At 31.4% G+C, this 17,456-nt stretch overlaps 1 protein-coding gene across 2 annotated transcripts; it reads right to left on the reverse strand.

Annotated features, from left to right (window-relative positions):
- Nucleotides 1-680: 680 nt before the first annotated feature.
- Nucleotides 681-13,435, reverse strand: LOC145333766 (uncharacterized). Of its 2 annotated transcripts, XM_080178993.1 has the most exons (8): nucleotides 13,377-13,435; nucleotides 6,296-6,342; nucleotides 5,705-5,762; nucleotides 5,154-5,207; nucleotides 3,292-3,363; nucleotides 2,792-2,868; nucleotides 1,909-2,196; nucleotides 681-1,545 (listed from the first exon to the last, which is right to left on the reverse strand). In XM_080178993.1, the coding sequence occupies exons 1-8, from the start codon at nucleotides 13,427-13,429 to the stop codon at nucleotides 1,475-1,477; spliced, it is 720 nt and encodes a 239-aa protein (XP_080035119.1). In that variant the 5' UTR covers nucleotides 13,430-13,435; the 3' UTR covers nucleotides 681-1,474. The 2 variants fall into 2 exon arrangements, with proteins under 2 accessions (XP_080035119.1, XP_080035122.1); XM_080178996.1 differs by lacking the exon at nucleotides 5,154-5,207.
- Nucleotides 13,436-17,456: the final 4,021 nt, after the last annotated feature.

Raw genomic sequence — 17,456 nt, forward strand, 5'->3', positions numbered from 1 at the left:
ACAGTGTTTACTGGCCTATCATTGGCTATTCTATTGAGGGACTTTAATCATCTTCTTCAAAATGTTTGTTTTAAATCATTCCTTTTCTGTCCAAACACTAGGGGTATTAAGTTCAATAACACCCTACAGATAATCAACTAATTGATTGCACGACCCTTGTCTGGAGGTTGTAAATATGCCTGTTTTGAGAATAAATAGAGTTTGTGCATCTGATATAGCAGCAGTAGAAACTATTTTACAGTTCTCAATTATGGAGGAATGAGAAACTGTCCCAATTTTGTATAACTTTTACGGAACAAGTTCCAATTACGTCATATTTTTCTTTCCCGAAAAAGGGAGGGGGGGAAGAAAATCTCTTCAAAAGAGATGGGGAAAACCCCCTTTTCTCCCATCTCTTTTTTCTTCCCCCCTTCCCTTTTTTTCTTTCTCCCTTCTCTTTTTCGGGAAAGAAAAATATGACGTAATTGGAACTTGTTCCGTAAAAGTTATACAAAATTGGGACAGTTTCTCATTCCTCTCAATTATGAGATTCGAACCCATCACCTACTCAACAAGTTTAGCCACGGTCGTAGGTTTTTGGATAATAATTCTTTGATTACTAACATTCTCTAATAAAATAACTAATGGAGTGTTAAATAACTAAACCACATAAATAATAAAATAATAAGAAATATAATTAATTGATTAATGATTATATATATTTATTAAATTTGTTAAACTTTGGTGTGCAGCATTAAATAAACTATTATAATCATTTACATATAATACAATTAATTACAAAAAAGCTTTAGTGTAAAATTTTGAAAATATCGAGAAAAAAAGATTTAGTTAAATTTTGTAATTTTTAAATTTAATTAATATGATGTAAAGTTAAATATCATTCATGGTATTTGATCTTTAAAATTCAATTGACTAAATTATATTTTATGTTTTAGATGTTATTTAATATCAGTAAATATTTCAGATTAGGTTGGATTTAATATATTAGAGTTGAAGAAAATAATGTATAAAATACTCTTTATGATAATATAACAAAAATAATCAAGATCATATAAAAATAGCTGTAAATTTTTAAAGAGTATAAATTTAGGTATTAATTTCATAAAAATATAAATTTTTATTCGTTGTTCTAATTTTAAGATTGATATTTTGTGATTTTTTTTGTAAAACATTTTTGTTGAAACTATAACCATACTAAGGATTAGTTACAATTTAAAGCACAAATAGAAGGTTGATAATTTTTCAACTGATAGATAGCTAGGTTAAAAAAATTTCAACCAATCTAACACAGTGACCTTCTAAAAGTTGAATAATTATCAACCATTTTGACATAAAGCATACAATTAAGAGTTGAAAAATATTCAACCCAATTAAGAAAATAAGATACTAGAGTTGAAATTTATTCAACTTTAGATAAAGAGTGCACACAAAGAGCGTTGATTTATATTCAACCTTGCTAACAGAATTGTGTTCTTTACCATAGTTTAGTGCAGTGTCCACCAGGGGGGTGACGGCGAGTCAACTTGGGAACACCAGATCCAAAATCTAAATCAAAGGCAAATTCAAATATTGAAAATTAAGGTATTTTTCCTCAGATTGCTTGACAAGCACTAAAATACAGCCCCCCCCCCCTTACCCAAATCTGATATAAACTGAAAATAAGGAGGGTGGGTGTGTTTTTTTTACATAACCCCTACCAAGTGTACCTAGCCCTATGGACTTCATCATGTAAACTGAAACAATATAACCTAACCTAATCTAATGTAAAACATTAACACTAAAAAATCAGCTCACCCCACCTCCTTATCATAAATTTATCTTAAAATAATTGGAGTTTTTATGTTCTTTCTAGAGAAAACCGTCATATTACGTCACATATATATTGATGCGATAAAAACTAATTTTTACCTGAATTAGAAAATGGAGGTCCATTTTGAGCAGGTTGTCTATAAGTGGGTGTGGCCACAGGAGGAGGGGGCGTTACACACTCAGCTTCTTGTTGTTGGCGGCGGGCAGGGGGTGGGCTTTCTGGTTGGGGAGAGGGTGATGGGGCAGCAGCTTTTCCCTCAACAGGTGCGTGCTCAACAGGAGGGGGAGATGGAGCAGATTCTGATGGAGGTGGAGAGGGGCTGGAAACTGGACTGGTTGTCTCAACTGAGTCGGGGATCAGTGGGTTGCGGGTTGACTTCTGAACAACTGAAAAAAAGGATAATTTGTTTTTGTATAATATGTTTAGAATTTTAAAAGCCTAACCTTACTTATTTTTTTGTCTCTAATTGGATCTATAACAATTTATAATTCAGCTACAAATTCTTTATTGACCTTTTGTTTTAGTTCAAATTATTTATTTAACTTCAATGAAACAGTGTATAGTTTCCAATAAAAATAACGTCATAAAATACATGACCAATGATAGGCCTGTTCAGAATTTTCCAATATTCAATTACAATGTATACTGGCCTATCATTGGTCATTTGTATTGTATGACGTCATTCTTTATTGACAGTAATCAGTATACGCTGTTTCAACTTCCAGTTATTTTGCACTTTTTAACTCCAACTCATCTGCAATTCTTAATTTTTAAAAACAATGAACATTTATAAGCTACATTCTTTTTCAACATTGAAAATGATATGCATTACTTTTTAGGAACTTGTAAGAGTAATGCAAAATTCAAGAGAAGACTGTGTTTCTTTGGTAACTTATTCCATTCCCTCGGCGTTGTAAAAACAGATCATATTTGCCATTTCAATATTTATACAATCTAAAAATTTGTGTGTTTTAGTAATACCTTTAATAGAGGTTCTTCTAAAGGCAGGGACCAAATTGTCAGGGGTTTCATCTCCAAGCACGATTGCACTAGTCAACCTAAAATATTTACATAAATCCTAAATCAATAGAAATATTATAGGTTCAATCATTTAATATAAGTAGCCTTCTATCTAACCTATTTGAATTATTTTTTAACTTTATGTTATTTTTGATGAATGTTAAGTTTTTAGTAGATAATTGTACTAAAAGCTTAATATACATAAATACAGTTTTTAATGTTATGGTTTTATTGTAAATAGGATTTGTTTCCCTCAAAGAGCGTTGTCAAGCACATAACCCTCACCGCTCCTCCCCTAAAATAAATTGAAAATAAAAAAGGGAGGGAAGTGGTTTTTGGGTTTGTTTTTTACTTTAGGTTAGGTTAAATTAGTTACATGTTAGTCCAGCAGCGTTTAGAAAAACGGAAAAAATACTTTAACATAACCAATGCAATGCTTCTATCTACAGAAGGTTCTATACCTGTAAGGTTTCTTAGGTCTGGCAGCAATGCCAGCTGGAGCCTGCTCCTCACTACACACAGAACTTGTCTCACTACAATAAAAATAGGAATTACAATTTGTTTTTATATTAATAAATAATCCTTATAATAAAGTATATTTGTGTCTGTGTGTCTGTACCGAAGGATCTCGCTAACCGCTGAACCGATCGGTTTCTCCTAAACAGGGTAGCTTCTCATAGGTCCCGGGAAGGTTTATAACTATTTTGGGGGAGGGTACCACCACCCTCCCAAGAGAAATCACAAAAAATTGATTTAAAAAAAATATTTGAGAGACTTGAACGCAACATAGGTAGGTAACGTATTATTTAAAAAAAAACATTTAAAGTGCCACTAGAGGCCTCTAGGGGCTTAGCCGGTAGTAATATATAATAATGGGATATCCCATTGGAAAGGTTAAGTAAAAACAGTCTTCTTTTATTTTTATCAGGGAGCTGAAGCAATAAGACAATGGAAGATAAATTAATATACATTTTGTAGAAGCCGAACCAAACCAAATCATCTAAATTAACTTATCAACATATCCAATTTAATATTAACCTAATAAGATTTTTCTTTAAAAGAAGTACCAAAAATATATTGTATGTTGTCAGTAACTAAAAATGTATGACAAGAAAGGTGTTATTCTGATGGCTTACATCCATTTTTACTAGTTTAAATTTACATAAAGGCTAGTCAGTAGGTGTATCAATTTGTATTAGTAGATATAATAATGAATATAGATTACGTGAATATATATATATATATATATATATATTGACATGGGAACAATTGCCATCAATTTAGGATGCTAATATGGACCTCATTTATTGATAAGCTCATCGATTCATATAACACATATAGTGTTTGAAATAAAAAAAATATATTACATATGTCATTGATTACGTTGTTGTTTTATCTTATAAGCAGCGAAGATACTGTATTAAGCGAAATATTTTTCCGTTCGTCTATCCATCTGTCAGTCTCTCCGGTCATTTGTTCGACTGATAGAAATGCAACGTGAATTTTTTACTATTGTTTAGGAAAGACTATATTCCCTTAATCAGGAATATATGCCCAGTTTACAAACAACTTTACAAGACCTATGTCTTTTGTGAACTTGGCTATAATTTACTTCAGGTCCAGCCATCATGCTGCATATTTTATGGAAAAGGCTTCGTGATTTTTACTATCTAAAATCCTTTCACATAAAGTAGTAAGCTTTTTTGTCTGTTGCAAAAGATCTTGCTAACCACTGAACCGATATGGGTCTCTTTTACAGTTAAAGTTTTTAACTGCTTTTGGGGATGTATATTCATTATAGAAAGTTTTTTTTTGTCTGAAGCTTAAAAACTTCTAAAATAAATGAGTTCTCTTTTATAGGGAAGCTTCACATTTTAGATTTAATCCTTGGTAGAGTTTTAGGCTATTTTTATATCTCGTTTGAATACAGAGCCCCCTAGATGCTGGGAGTGAAGTTGCTAGTGTATATATATTTCAATGTATATTTATCAATTAATTTTCCAGTACTTTGCTAGTTATTAATGTTAACATCCTTGTTTTTTTATCAAATAAAAGATTATCATGATAAAAATTCCTAAAACCAGTTGCCAATTCAATATTTGCAAAAAGCTCAACTTTTATTTCAAACAATTTTAATTTCTGTGCAAAATTGGATGTTTTCATGTGTGCAAAAATTTGTAAAAAAAATGTTACTGTGCATTATGGCGTGCAAAAACAACTTATATTGTGCAACTTAACCATTGTGCAGATAAAACAATAACACACCATATAACATTTATATTACTGTGCATTTGTTGCGTGATTGTGTGGTGTGGTGTGGTACCTGCAGGAATCAGATAATAATATTTCTGAGTTTCCTCCTGGAGGCTGAAGTGCTCTACAACACGAAATATTAATTCAGTGCTTAAAATTTTCAAATTTTTTGTTTTTATTTTCATCTAAGAAATTAATCAATAGATTTAATAAAGATATATTTATAATTACAGTTTTTAATTGTGCTCTGTATTTAAATTTAACTTTAAATACCTATAAATAATAACTATGGAAAACAAGATTAATTCTCATGAAAACTGATGCCTTTTTTAAATGAAAAATGATTATTTCCTGAAACTTACAAGGTCACATTCATCTAATTACTGTATAGAACAAATTAAACTATATTCTTTTAGACTTTTAGCCAAAAAAAATTCAAAATACGGTAAAAATATTTAATATATTTCATAAGAGCAGTGAGGTCACTGTTTTGGAGGCCCCATAGGGTCATAAAAATGATGAGACATCATAAAAAAAAAATGGTGGAAGAAGTAAAAACTATATGCCTTATTTTAAGAAAAATCAAATATGCTAAGTTTTGTAGAAAATTTTTTTTCCTACCTATGGCAAGGTTTGTTGCTTGGGGCAGATACAGACTTCACTTCGTTCCCATACATTTCTGAAAAAAAGAACACATTTAAAATCTTCATAAATCTTGCATTAAAAAATAACAATAATTCATGCAAATGAGAAAAACAAGTTGGAGAGGTTCCCCTTTTTAAAAATGCTCAACCAAACCTCCACCCCCCTTTTTTCTCCAGCTAATATCTGTACACGCACCAGCTTTTATCATTTTTGATTTGGGAAGAATTAAACCATAGACGTGCAGAAGGGTTGTAGACTGATGTCAACGACTGAAGATGATTAAAGTCCCTCCACAGACTATGACGTCATACGATAGAAAAACCAATGAGAGGCCAGCATAAACTTTATTATTGGTCAATTACAGTGTATATTGGCCTCTCATTGGCAATTCTATCGTCATAATCTGTGTAGAGACTTTAATCATCTTCTCAACGACTTAACGAGTCAACACCCACCTTAATATTAAAATAGGAAACCCCTGCTCTTCCCTCTTTTTCATCTTAAAGTTTTTCACCCCCCTCTGATAGAACCCTGGGCATGCCACTTTATACAAATTGTAATTAATACCTGAGAAAATATTGGAGGTTCCACCTGGAGGTTGCATCATGGCAATCCTAAAATTTAAAGATAATATAATATCTAAGAGATGCTAGGCTTCTAGTGGCTTTTAGGGTGGCACTTGAAGGAATTGGTTGTAAGATTACCTTCACTTTTCATTTCATTTTTTAAAAAATGGAAAACAATGGGGATTTTTATTTTAAGGTTAATATTTTAATGGAAGGGTGAAGGTTTCCATAATAGCTATAAACCGTCCGTGGCCCTATAAAACTTCACTGCAATTTAAAAAATTTAAACATTTGAACTTTGAAGGCAAACTTTTTTTCGGTGTGTATTATATCTGCTCATTAGAGAGAAAAATAAAGATATTATTAAAGGCCATTAGAATCCATCTTTTCATTTAATAACTCTCAAAGTTATTTAGAATTTAATTTTGTCAATGAAAGAAAATGAAAGAGAGAGAGAGAGAGAGAGAGAGAGAGAGAGAGATTGAGAGAGAGGAAATAAATTTCTGGTTAACTGATCACACAGCGTTTAATTTAGAAAAGGATATTATCATTATTACAAGCACAGATACTTTATAACCAGGGATTTAAAGGGATAAGACAATGGCCGATAAATTGATGTACATCCCCAATGATGATACACAAAATAACACCTTCTGCTGATTACAATAAGTAGTTGAAACTTTTGCACACTTAACCTAAAGAACCAACCAACCAAAACTCAAGAAAAATTCACATAATTGTTACGCCAACGAATAAGAAAACTTTGAGGACATGTGTTATTAACAGACAAATATCCCCTCCCTCCCTGCTTTTAACCAAGACATAACTATAAGTTTAAAACTTTAAGCTAAATATTATCAATACAAAGTAACTCAGCTGTGTTTCGAAGGATGTGTTATCATCCTTGTTTTTATTTTGAAGTTATAATAACCAATTCAATTTTAAAATAATCTAACTTAAATTTTTCCTTTGATTTTCACGCCATTTTAGCCATTTTATTCAAAAGTTGAATCAATTACATCTCCCTTTGAGATTGTATTTGTAACCCAAAAAAATTTTAAAAAAAGATTGGACATCCTATAAGAAAGGTATAGAGCAAAAAGTGCAATATTGCCTTGTCCTTTATAAAATCACTAGCGGCTTCGCCCCTAGCCTCTAGGGGCTTTGCCCAAGAGGTGATAAAAAAAAATTATTGCGAGAGACCATAAAGGACCATGGAAACTCCTTCAAAAAAAAAAAAAAAAAAAAAAAAAAAAAATGGGGGGGGATTTTTTGGTTTTTGGGGGGGTTGGGGGTGTCCCACCCCCCGAGAAAATAGCTTAAAACCACCACAGGACCAATAGGTAGATACCCTGAAGAGTAGAATCCGATCGGTTCAGTGGTTACCGAGATCTTAAGGGACAGACAGACAGACGGACGGACAGACGGTCAGACGGACAGACGGACAGACAGACATCGTTCTACTTTGTATTATAGATTATTTCATTTATAACAGGAAGTTTAAATTCTTAATTTTGATTTAATTCTGCTAAGTTCTTACTTTCTTATTTCAATTCAGCTGGTCAAAAACTGCAAACCATAGAAAAAAAGATACTATATGGCTGCTGAAAAGGCGACTATGATGAGTCTAAATTAAAATTCAGTTGTTTTTCTCAAAGTGCCTAGTCGAGCACAGAACCCAACCTAATTTTAATTAGATGTTATTACAGATACAATTACACAGTAGACCCGCAGGTTAAAGACACCGTAGAAACAGACCGCACAGGGTTACGGACCCCCGCAGGGCTTGGACACGTTCTGCTTTTTGTCCACAATTGCACTGCTCAACTGCAGCTGCGAATTGTTGATGCGGTTGCGGTTTGGTGATACGATAAAAATGTATATGTCATGTCCTTGACCTGTAAAATGTAAGTCATTCATGCAAAAACCTTTATTACTGCCAAAAATGGTAAAATAATGGATTCAATACGTAGTTAGGATATGTAGCTACCTTTGAAATCCACTAATTCTACTCTTTTAATTCACAATACTTATCCTATTCTATAAAGTAGTATGGGTGTTGTCCCAGGCTTGAGATCTACATATATTGAACCGATTTTATGAAAGGTTTACATAGGATGATGGTTTCAGACTATTTTATTATTAGATTTAAATCTTGGAAGGGTTCTAAGCTATTTTTATAGCCCCTATTTGATTACAGAGCCATTAATTGTTAGGTTCTAATCTGCTAGTATCTATTAAATTAGAAATATTGACAGGCTATTGACGTAAATTCAGGGATAAGGGATAGGAAACCTGGCCATAAATTAGGTCTCGGCCTGGTTTTAAAGGGATCATGCAACTTTTACCATTTGCCTAATTTAATGACCTTACTGGCGGACGGCTCATATTGGCTACCGCTCTAAACCAATAGTGTTCTGTGATTTGGGCTTGTTTTGTATCAACCAATCACCAATTGGCGAAAATTTTAGAAGCAGACAATTCTAGAAAAAATAATGATTTTGTCTGCTACGAAAAAATAAATATAAATGGTGTTAGATCACATTAGTTTAATTATTAAATCTGCTTAGAGTTAAACATTAAAAAAGGGCCATATAGAAAAAACAAAAATAATGGGATTATTTTTTTGGAAAGAAGGTAGCTATGAATTTTCATTTGGTAGTTTATAAATTAGATGTTGTATTTTGAATTTTAAAAATTTAGTACGGAATTGATACAACACTTTAACCCTAATTTTTGTACAATACAACACAGTACAGAAATATCATTACATTATAGTTCCAAAGAACTTGATAGAATGTTACCCAAGTGCATATTTTTTTATTTATTTTGAATTTTAATTAGCAATGAAATTTTCAAATAAAATTTTTACTCATTAATAAAAATGCAAATAATACAAACTAAATCTGTCTGAGGGAAACCCAACGATAGCTTTCTGACAGTTCAAATTACCAAAGTAAAAGATAAAAAAATTTTGGGAGAGAAAAAACTTCATTTTAACAAAAGCCATTAATATATAGGTTTATAAAAAGTTATGTTTTTTACTTTAAACTAGCTACCTGAATTTGATTCTATACTTTATCTACACACACACACACAGCTTTTTCATTAGCGTATAGGACGAACCACTGCGTCATCCCAAAACTGGTTTATTAGGCCTAGGCTTGAAATAGGCCTGAAATAATATTTTCCTACGTTTCCCATCCCTTATCCCTGCGTAAATTGACGATAATCCAGGGAAAGAGGGTGGGGACATTGGACTGTAAATTATATAAGCCACCAAAGCCCAATTATCCGTTAAAGAGTAGCATCGCTGCTAAAATGTAAGCAAGTAAAATAAAAAGAATATAATCGCAATGCTTATTAAATTTCAGAAAAGATTTCACATAATTTGAAGATTGATTTTTAAAATACAGTAATCCAAACACACAGATAGTGAAAGAAAAATCTTAAATGGCAAAATAGAAAGATTTATTTACTAGCAATGTCAGTTTTAGAGTAAAAATTAAGTTTTGAGTGAAAGAGTAATAGTTTTTAAGTGTTATTTCTTATGTTTAAATTAATACACCGTGAAAATAGCTTCAAACTTGACTAAAAGCCTTGTTTTGTTTAAGAGATTAAACGATTAACACACAGCTAGAAAAATACAAACATCCAACTACTTAAAAAAATCTTTGGCTTTATTTTATTTCCAGCCAAGAAAAAGAAATTAAACTTCTATGTAATTATTTTAGAGAAAGGAGAAAAATTGAGGTTTTAATTTATGTGTGTTGAAGTGTGTGTGTTTGTGCATGTGTGTGTGTGTGTGTGTGTGTGTGTGTGTGTGTGTGTGTGTGTGTGTGTGTGTGTGTGTGTGTGTGTGTGTGTGTGTGTGTGTGTGTGTGCATGTGTGTGTGTGTGTGTGTGTGTGTGTGTTTGTGCATGTGTGTGTGTGTGTGCATGTGTGTGTGTGTGTGTGTGTAAGGTTCTGTGTAAGTGTGTGTGTGGTCAACAGGTGGAACAGTTCAAAGTATTTAAAACCAAGTTTTCTCTTCATTCTTAAAATTTTTCAATTGATTGTTTTGCAACTGTCAGGGAACTTCAGGGATAAGTGTTTCGTCACTAAATTTTTGCATTTCCCAAATGATTAAAAACAAAACTACCCGTTCTGTAAATTGGACACTTTTAGTTTGGTTATACAAGTTTTTTTCTAGTGATATCATAATCCAATATTCCCTCCCTCCCTGGCAATTATGAAGCGCGTCAGAGAGGGAGGAGATACTAGTGGTTAGATTAATCTACAGCCTTTTCTTACCCTCAATTATTAACCATACACTTAGATTATATACACATATAAATTGGCAAGGATTTTAAGGGATATACAATTGTCAATAAATAGATGTAAGTCATCCATAAAACTAATACAGGGGGAGGACAATGGATAATATATAACAAGCCTAAAGGGGCTTTTCTTCAAAGTGCCCAACGAGCATTGATCCCCCCCCCCTTCACCTTATCATTAAAATGGATAATATTTAATCGCTTTCTCCCCTCATGATAAAATAAAACCAGAAAGACATTTTTCCCCAGCCAGACCTTCAATTTCCCATGGACAGTATTAAGGTTTGATTATTATAATTATCAGAAAAAGTATCATTGAACATTTTAACAATAAATTTTTATCATTTGTATCAAGGATTTTATGATTAAATATTATATTTTTAGCAAGAAAACTATTCTATAATTGGAGTATTAAGGGATAAGACAATGATCGATAAATTACTGTATTGTACATCCCCAATTTGATTAAAAACTTTGGGTACTTTTACTATTTCTTGAAGTTTTTCAAAAAGTAGTGCTCAAACATTATTTGTTATGAATAGAAGGAATAATTTTGTTTATCATGATAGGGATGTACGTCAATTTATAGTCATTTGTCTTATTCCTTAAGATTCTTGACTAAATTTCAATTATTTTTCCGACTTTCAGTGAAAACTCTTGGACAGAATTGTCCGCAACCAGCCGGCATCAAACCACAAGATTGCAACACTAAGGTGCTCCCACAATGCGGTTAATAATTGTGCAGAAAAATAGCGAAACAAAAATTTATGGTTTAAAGGTTTTTTTTATAGCAAAGCTTTTCTATAATTAGGGTCGGTCCGTACGTCCTTGTTCAATGATGAACACCTTAAACAGCAATCAGAGAAATGCAGTGTGGGAGGGGATAATGGATTACAGATTATACTGCTACCCAAAGTTTTATCTTGATTTGTTGATTTAACCTAAAATTGTACAAACTTATAACCAATTATTTTAATCTACATGAAGGGTAATTTTTTCTTTCGTATTTATTCGAATCCGGTGGATAGGAACCGGTTCTCATCCATACGAAAAAACTATGTCTAGCATCGTGTTATATCCAGCTTTCTACGAATATAAAAATGTACAATCATAAGATTAAAACCAGTATTTTTAGCCCGTGCCTTCGGCACCTCAGGGCTAAAACCTCTATATCCGCGGAAAGCGATGCGAGAAATAACTATTATCATCATTTTAGATTAAAATCTATTTATCATTTATTGTCTTATCCCCAAAAGAAATAAGAACCCTAATTTAAATGATAAATTATCTGCTAAACGTTGTTCAGTTTTTATTTACATTAAACTTTTTATTAAATTTGGGGAACGATTTATCTGCCATTGTACCTTTCCTGTATCTTTTTGTTGTGATGATTAGAAGAGAATTATAGAAAAAATGGATTGCAAAAAAAGATATGAAAAGAATAGTTATTATTCGCATTGTACTATACACAGCTCTATCCAGAAATCAAATTTAAAACATTTTTGTTGGCTGGAATTAATTTTTATAAATTTTATTTGAATATACGATGCTATACACAATTTTTCAGTATGCTAAGAACAGGTTCTAATCCAGCGGATATTAATTGATTTCCAAGCCATACTGCAAAGTTCGTTTTTACTTGTCAACCCACATAGACGTCTTTTAGGGGTTTCCTTTTCCAGCTCCCCTCTCATCCCTCGATTTTTATTACGTCACAAAGATAAATAGTTAGACACTATTACTAGGTTCTTATAGAGTATATTCGATAAAATTAAAAATTTTACTGGCTGTTTTAATTGAAGGTAATGTAATATTTTTCCCATGTACATTGTAGACAATAAGCCGGAAGAAAGTTAAACAAGGACAATTATGTCCATATGCAGTGCAACAATCACAAATAAACGTAGAAATCAGAGATCTTAAGTGATGAGACAGACAAAGAACGATAAATTGAATTACATCCCCAATGATGATAAAAAAAGTTAATTCTTATGTAGATAAAAATTATTGGTTCAAAAGTTTGGAAACAATGAATCGAAATTCAATAAAAGTACCCAATGTTTTGCCAACTATTAAGATAAATAATTTGTTTACAAACTCTGGGTGCCAGTGTAGTCATTTACAGTCCAATATTCCAGAGAGAAAGTGGACAATTAACTGTTTATTACACTAGTCCCAAAAGTCCTGTAAAAACTTTTTCTTAATCGTTTTTAACAACTTTTGGGACTTTAGTGAGTTTTAATTGGTTTGTTAATTAAGGTAAGTGTTTAAACGTTTAACCACTAATTTTGATCTAAAGAAGGGGTAATTTGTGTATCATTATTGGGGATTTACAATTACATCAATTTATCAGCCATTGTCTTATCCCTTTAGATCCCTGCCAATATTTCCTCCCTTGGTATAAATAGTCAGATTTTACAAATATTCTATGAAAGTATTGAGTTACTTATACATGACGCAGTGTAGGAGGACAAACGGAAAGCCCCTAATCATAGAGAAGCTGCACCACTTTCAAGGGAAGAGGAAATTTGGCAAAGGCGAAGAGAAAAAATTTCAACAGTGATATTAAAGATACTTATTGGTGGAAACGTTTGCACCAACCATTTTTAAGTCAACGCATTAAAGAATAAGAAACAAGAAATTTTTGTACGTGGTAAAAACTGACAGACGGACAAACGTACAGATGAATTAGTAGTTATTAATCTATAACCCTGTGCTACTGACAGACAAACAAACGGACAGTTGAATTATTAATCTGTTACCTTGTGCTGCTAGCACGATTGTTCTCATTTAATCCGACTGTTATTATTCCCATTTTATTTTATCTGAAAAAAAAATCATTCATTTTATTAAATAAAACAAGTGTAGTCATATCCATAAGCATCGCAGGATTGTAAACATTTATTCTCATAGTTTTCATTTTTCTAGGAGATTTTTTTTATAGTTTTTAATTGTACCAAAAAGATTGATTGTCTGTTTATCAAGGATTTTTAGGCTTACATTTTTATTAATATTTTCATACATCAATTGTGCTCTTGACCACATACTGTAAAACAGATAACGTTGCTATTAAATTAGACACTCAAAAAATAAATTAGATTATTCTATGAATAAATTCTATGAATAAATGTTGCTTGATAGTATAAGGTTGTGGCTTCCGACTGATGAATTCATTTTGATGTCAATTAGCATGTCATCCTTGCTAATTTAAAGATGCAAATAAAAGCATTCAAAGATTTTTCAAAGATTAACCAAATTTTGTTTAAAAACCTGCTTTAAAATTTGATAATATTTTTTTGGAACTTTTTAAATTATATAGCGGGAGGTAGGGAAAGAACATTAAACAATAAATTACACTGGTACCCAAAGTCTTAAGTTCATTGGCTCAAAAACTTTAGGTACTTTTATTAAATCTTGATTGGATGGTTACTTAGAGTAAAACACCAGAGGGGGAAGGGGTTAATAGTTATTTCTCGCATCGTATTATAAACGGCTTTCCGCGGATATAGAATGTACAATTATAAGATTAAAACTAGTTTTTTTTAGCCCCGTGGTGCCGAAGGCACCGGCTAAAAAAACTAGTTTTAATCTTATGATTGTACATTTCTATATTCGTAGAAAACTAGATATAATACGATGCTAGACATAGTTTTTTCGTATGGATGAGAACCGGTTCCTATCCACCGGATTCGAATGAATACGAGAAATAACTTTATCTCCCCATCCAAAGAACATTGTGATCCAACTCTCATTGGGTCTTTGAAAATTAACTAATGGTATCGGGAATATAAACACAGCCAAGTAGCAGAAAATAATTTTTCTAGCAGACGAAAAAGGTCCTCGGAAAAGGGGGACAGGTATTCATCTGTATATACATATACATATACTATAGATGAGTTGTTGGTTTGCTAACTAGCAGTGTCCAAACTTTCTATTAAATTATTTTTATATACAGAAGGTGTAATTTTGTTTATCATAATTTGGGAATTACATCTATCTATCGTCCATTGTTTTATGCCCTAATGTTTCTGATAGCATAATATTGTACTTCCTCCTTTTTGATTAGTGGTTTTTAGTTCTAGAATTGCAAGGAACTATAGCTAAAGGACAAAAACACACACATTTTTTGCTCCCTATGTTTAGAATAATCATTTATCGCATCGTATTATAAACGGCTTTCCGCGGATATAGAATGTACAATTATAAGATTAAAACCAGTTTTTTTAGCCCCGAGGTGCCGAATGCACTGGCTAAAAAAACTGGTTTTAATCTTATGATTGTACATTTTTATATTCGTAGAAAGCTGGATATAATACGAGGCTAGACATAGTTTTTTCGTATGGATGAGAACCGGTTCCCATCCACCGGATTCGAATGAATACGAGAAATGAATATAAAATCACAACGCCCATAAAATAAGCAGTGTAACAAGGGCGGAATTTGCCAATATATGACTTATTATAGTCATTCTATACATAAAGAATTCAATATTTTTTATAAGCGAAGCTTTTCCACATTTAAGGTAGCAACTCTATGTTTAATATCAATCAGAATGTTTGTACGTTCATTTTAAATATCATGTTAATACAGCAAATTTTAATATGATATAATTATCCTAATCATTTGATTTTTAGAATTTTTATTCTTATGACTATTAGGCACAACATTATTAGAACCTCTATAATCAAGCCTAAACTCTAAATATGTTAAAGTTTTCTGATAATTTTTATTAAATGCGTTGTCTATTGAGGTTTGCCTTAATGGATGGTTTGTTTTTAGGGTCTTAAAGTTGCAAAAAAATTGTCCAAAAAATCTACATAAAATCACATCACTGGTAATAATGCAGCTTTTTTATTACTTCACTAGAATGCAGAGCCCTTTTAAAATATATCTTTTTAATAATACGAAATTAAATTTTGATGCAGTTCATTTTGTTATTCCAAAAACGTTTGATTTGTTTTTAAAGCGGTTTAAAATGTTAAGTATTATAATTTATATAAAAAGTATTCTCCAAAATAAAACAGGCGTGACAGAACAGACATAAAGAGATGATAAAATAGAACAAAAAAACTGTAGAAAAAATATTTATATTTTATTTTTGACAAAATGTACTAATGTGGGGATGTTGCCATTTCTACAGCTGGCAAAATCGTCTTATTGAGAAAAAATATGTTTTTGTCAATTTAATTTCAAACATTTTTTTTGAAAATTCTTTGAGCCCGACGATAAATCTAGGGGAGTATATTTGTCATAGTTATAGTGTAGTTGCCAAAATAAGTATAAATATCATAACAAAAATAATTTTCTCCTCTTATCCTATCCCGTCATCCCTGACCAAGACAGAGGATAGTAAATAATGAATTTTCCTCCCACTCGAAATTTTACTTGAGTCATCCGTCAACCAAGGAAGGGGTGTCATAGTCCATTTTAAATTAAAATCACAATATATTTTATACTGAAAAATACCCCTAAAAATGCTGTTATTATGTTAATAATGAATGTCTTTGGGGACAACGTTTAGAATCTTTTGTGTGTGTTGCTAAAAGTTGCGTTATTTCATTTCAGCTAAAAGATTTTATAAACGTTTAGAATGTGAATAAAAACGTTCAATGTGATTTTTTATGAATAAAGATCATAGAAATTGCTAGATATAGCTTACAAATGAAAATTAGTTACACCAAAATCAAATAATAAAAACAAATAGAAAGACATTTTCAAATTTTAGCTATTTAGTTCAATCTTTCAAATTGTCATATAATAAACGATTGCAAGTTTATTTAATTGCAATGGCCATCTCCCTCCCTGGCTATTTCTACAACAGACAAAATCTTTTTAGAACCAGGCGTGCATTTTAAAACTAGACTTTCGTAGAAAATCCATCAACTTTAAAAAAAAGCGTTAAAACCCTTTTAAAATTGATAAAGCTGGTAGCTACTCTATAGTTAGATGTTAATACACTATAAAAATTCCTTTTTAGGAATCTTTTTACTAAAATTATAAAAAATAACTAAACTGTAATTTTTTTGAGTTAATCACAAGTATAAAGGTATAAAGGGGGTGTTTAGGTGTTTAAGGGGTTGATACATAGGATTTTGAAGTCTCTAAAACATAGGTATTTACCCCAATTGTGAGCAATCTATGTATATTGAATCTACTGTAAAATGCAAATGTAGTGAATAAAGGGTTATCTAACATACAGATTATAGTTGGGTTGTCTATAAATAAATTATAAATTGAGACCAAATTTGGAATAATCTAAATTATAAAATCGATTTATTTCAGTAGTCCAATTTAAAACAACAAAAACCTTTTTGAGTTTCTGCTTAAAACAGGTTATTATGTATTAGGATGATATTATCCTTAAATTAACATACTAAATTAGTTAGGCCGTTTTGGAGATCTTTTGCTCCATTCCAAATTTTATAATAAACTTCGCCCCTAGCGTCAAGGAGGTTCCAAAACATTCAATCATTTAATGAGATCCTGTGGTAGAAACTGAAGAATTCAAAAAAAATAATAATAGCCAATGTTGCTTGTAAATGTCGTTGGAATTGGACAAAAAACTTGAAAAATTTCACTAAAACGTTTCTAGATAAATTCTTCCTTTTATGGAAAATTGTAACGAATTAATTTTTCTCTTCAGCCCACACTTTTTGAGGACTTAACTAGAACTAAATAACATAAACAAATGGTTAAAAAGAATGAAAAATGGCGGATTAAAAAAAATATTAGAAAGCAAACGACCAAAAAGGTTACTAAATCCGCACAACTATTGATTATATTCTGTAAAAGGACGATAATTTCCATAAGTGGCGTAGTAATAACAAAATTAAAAAAAAACA

The sequence above is a fragment of the Acartia tonsa genome, chromosome 12 (genome assembly GCF_053477335.1).
Source record: "Acartia tonsa isolate MP-2025a chromosome 12, ASM5347733v1, whole genome shotgun sequence".
NCBI lineage: Eukaryota > Metazoa > Arthropoda > Copepoda > Calanoida > Acartiidae > Acartia > Acartia tonsa.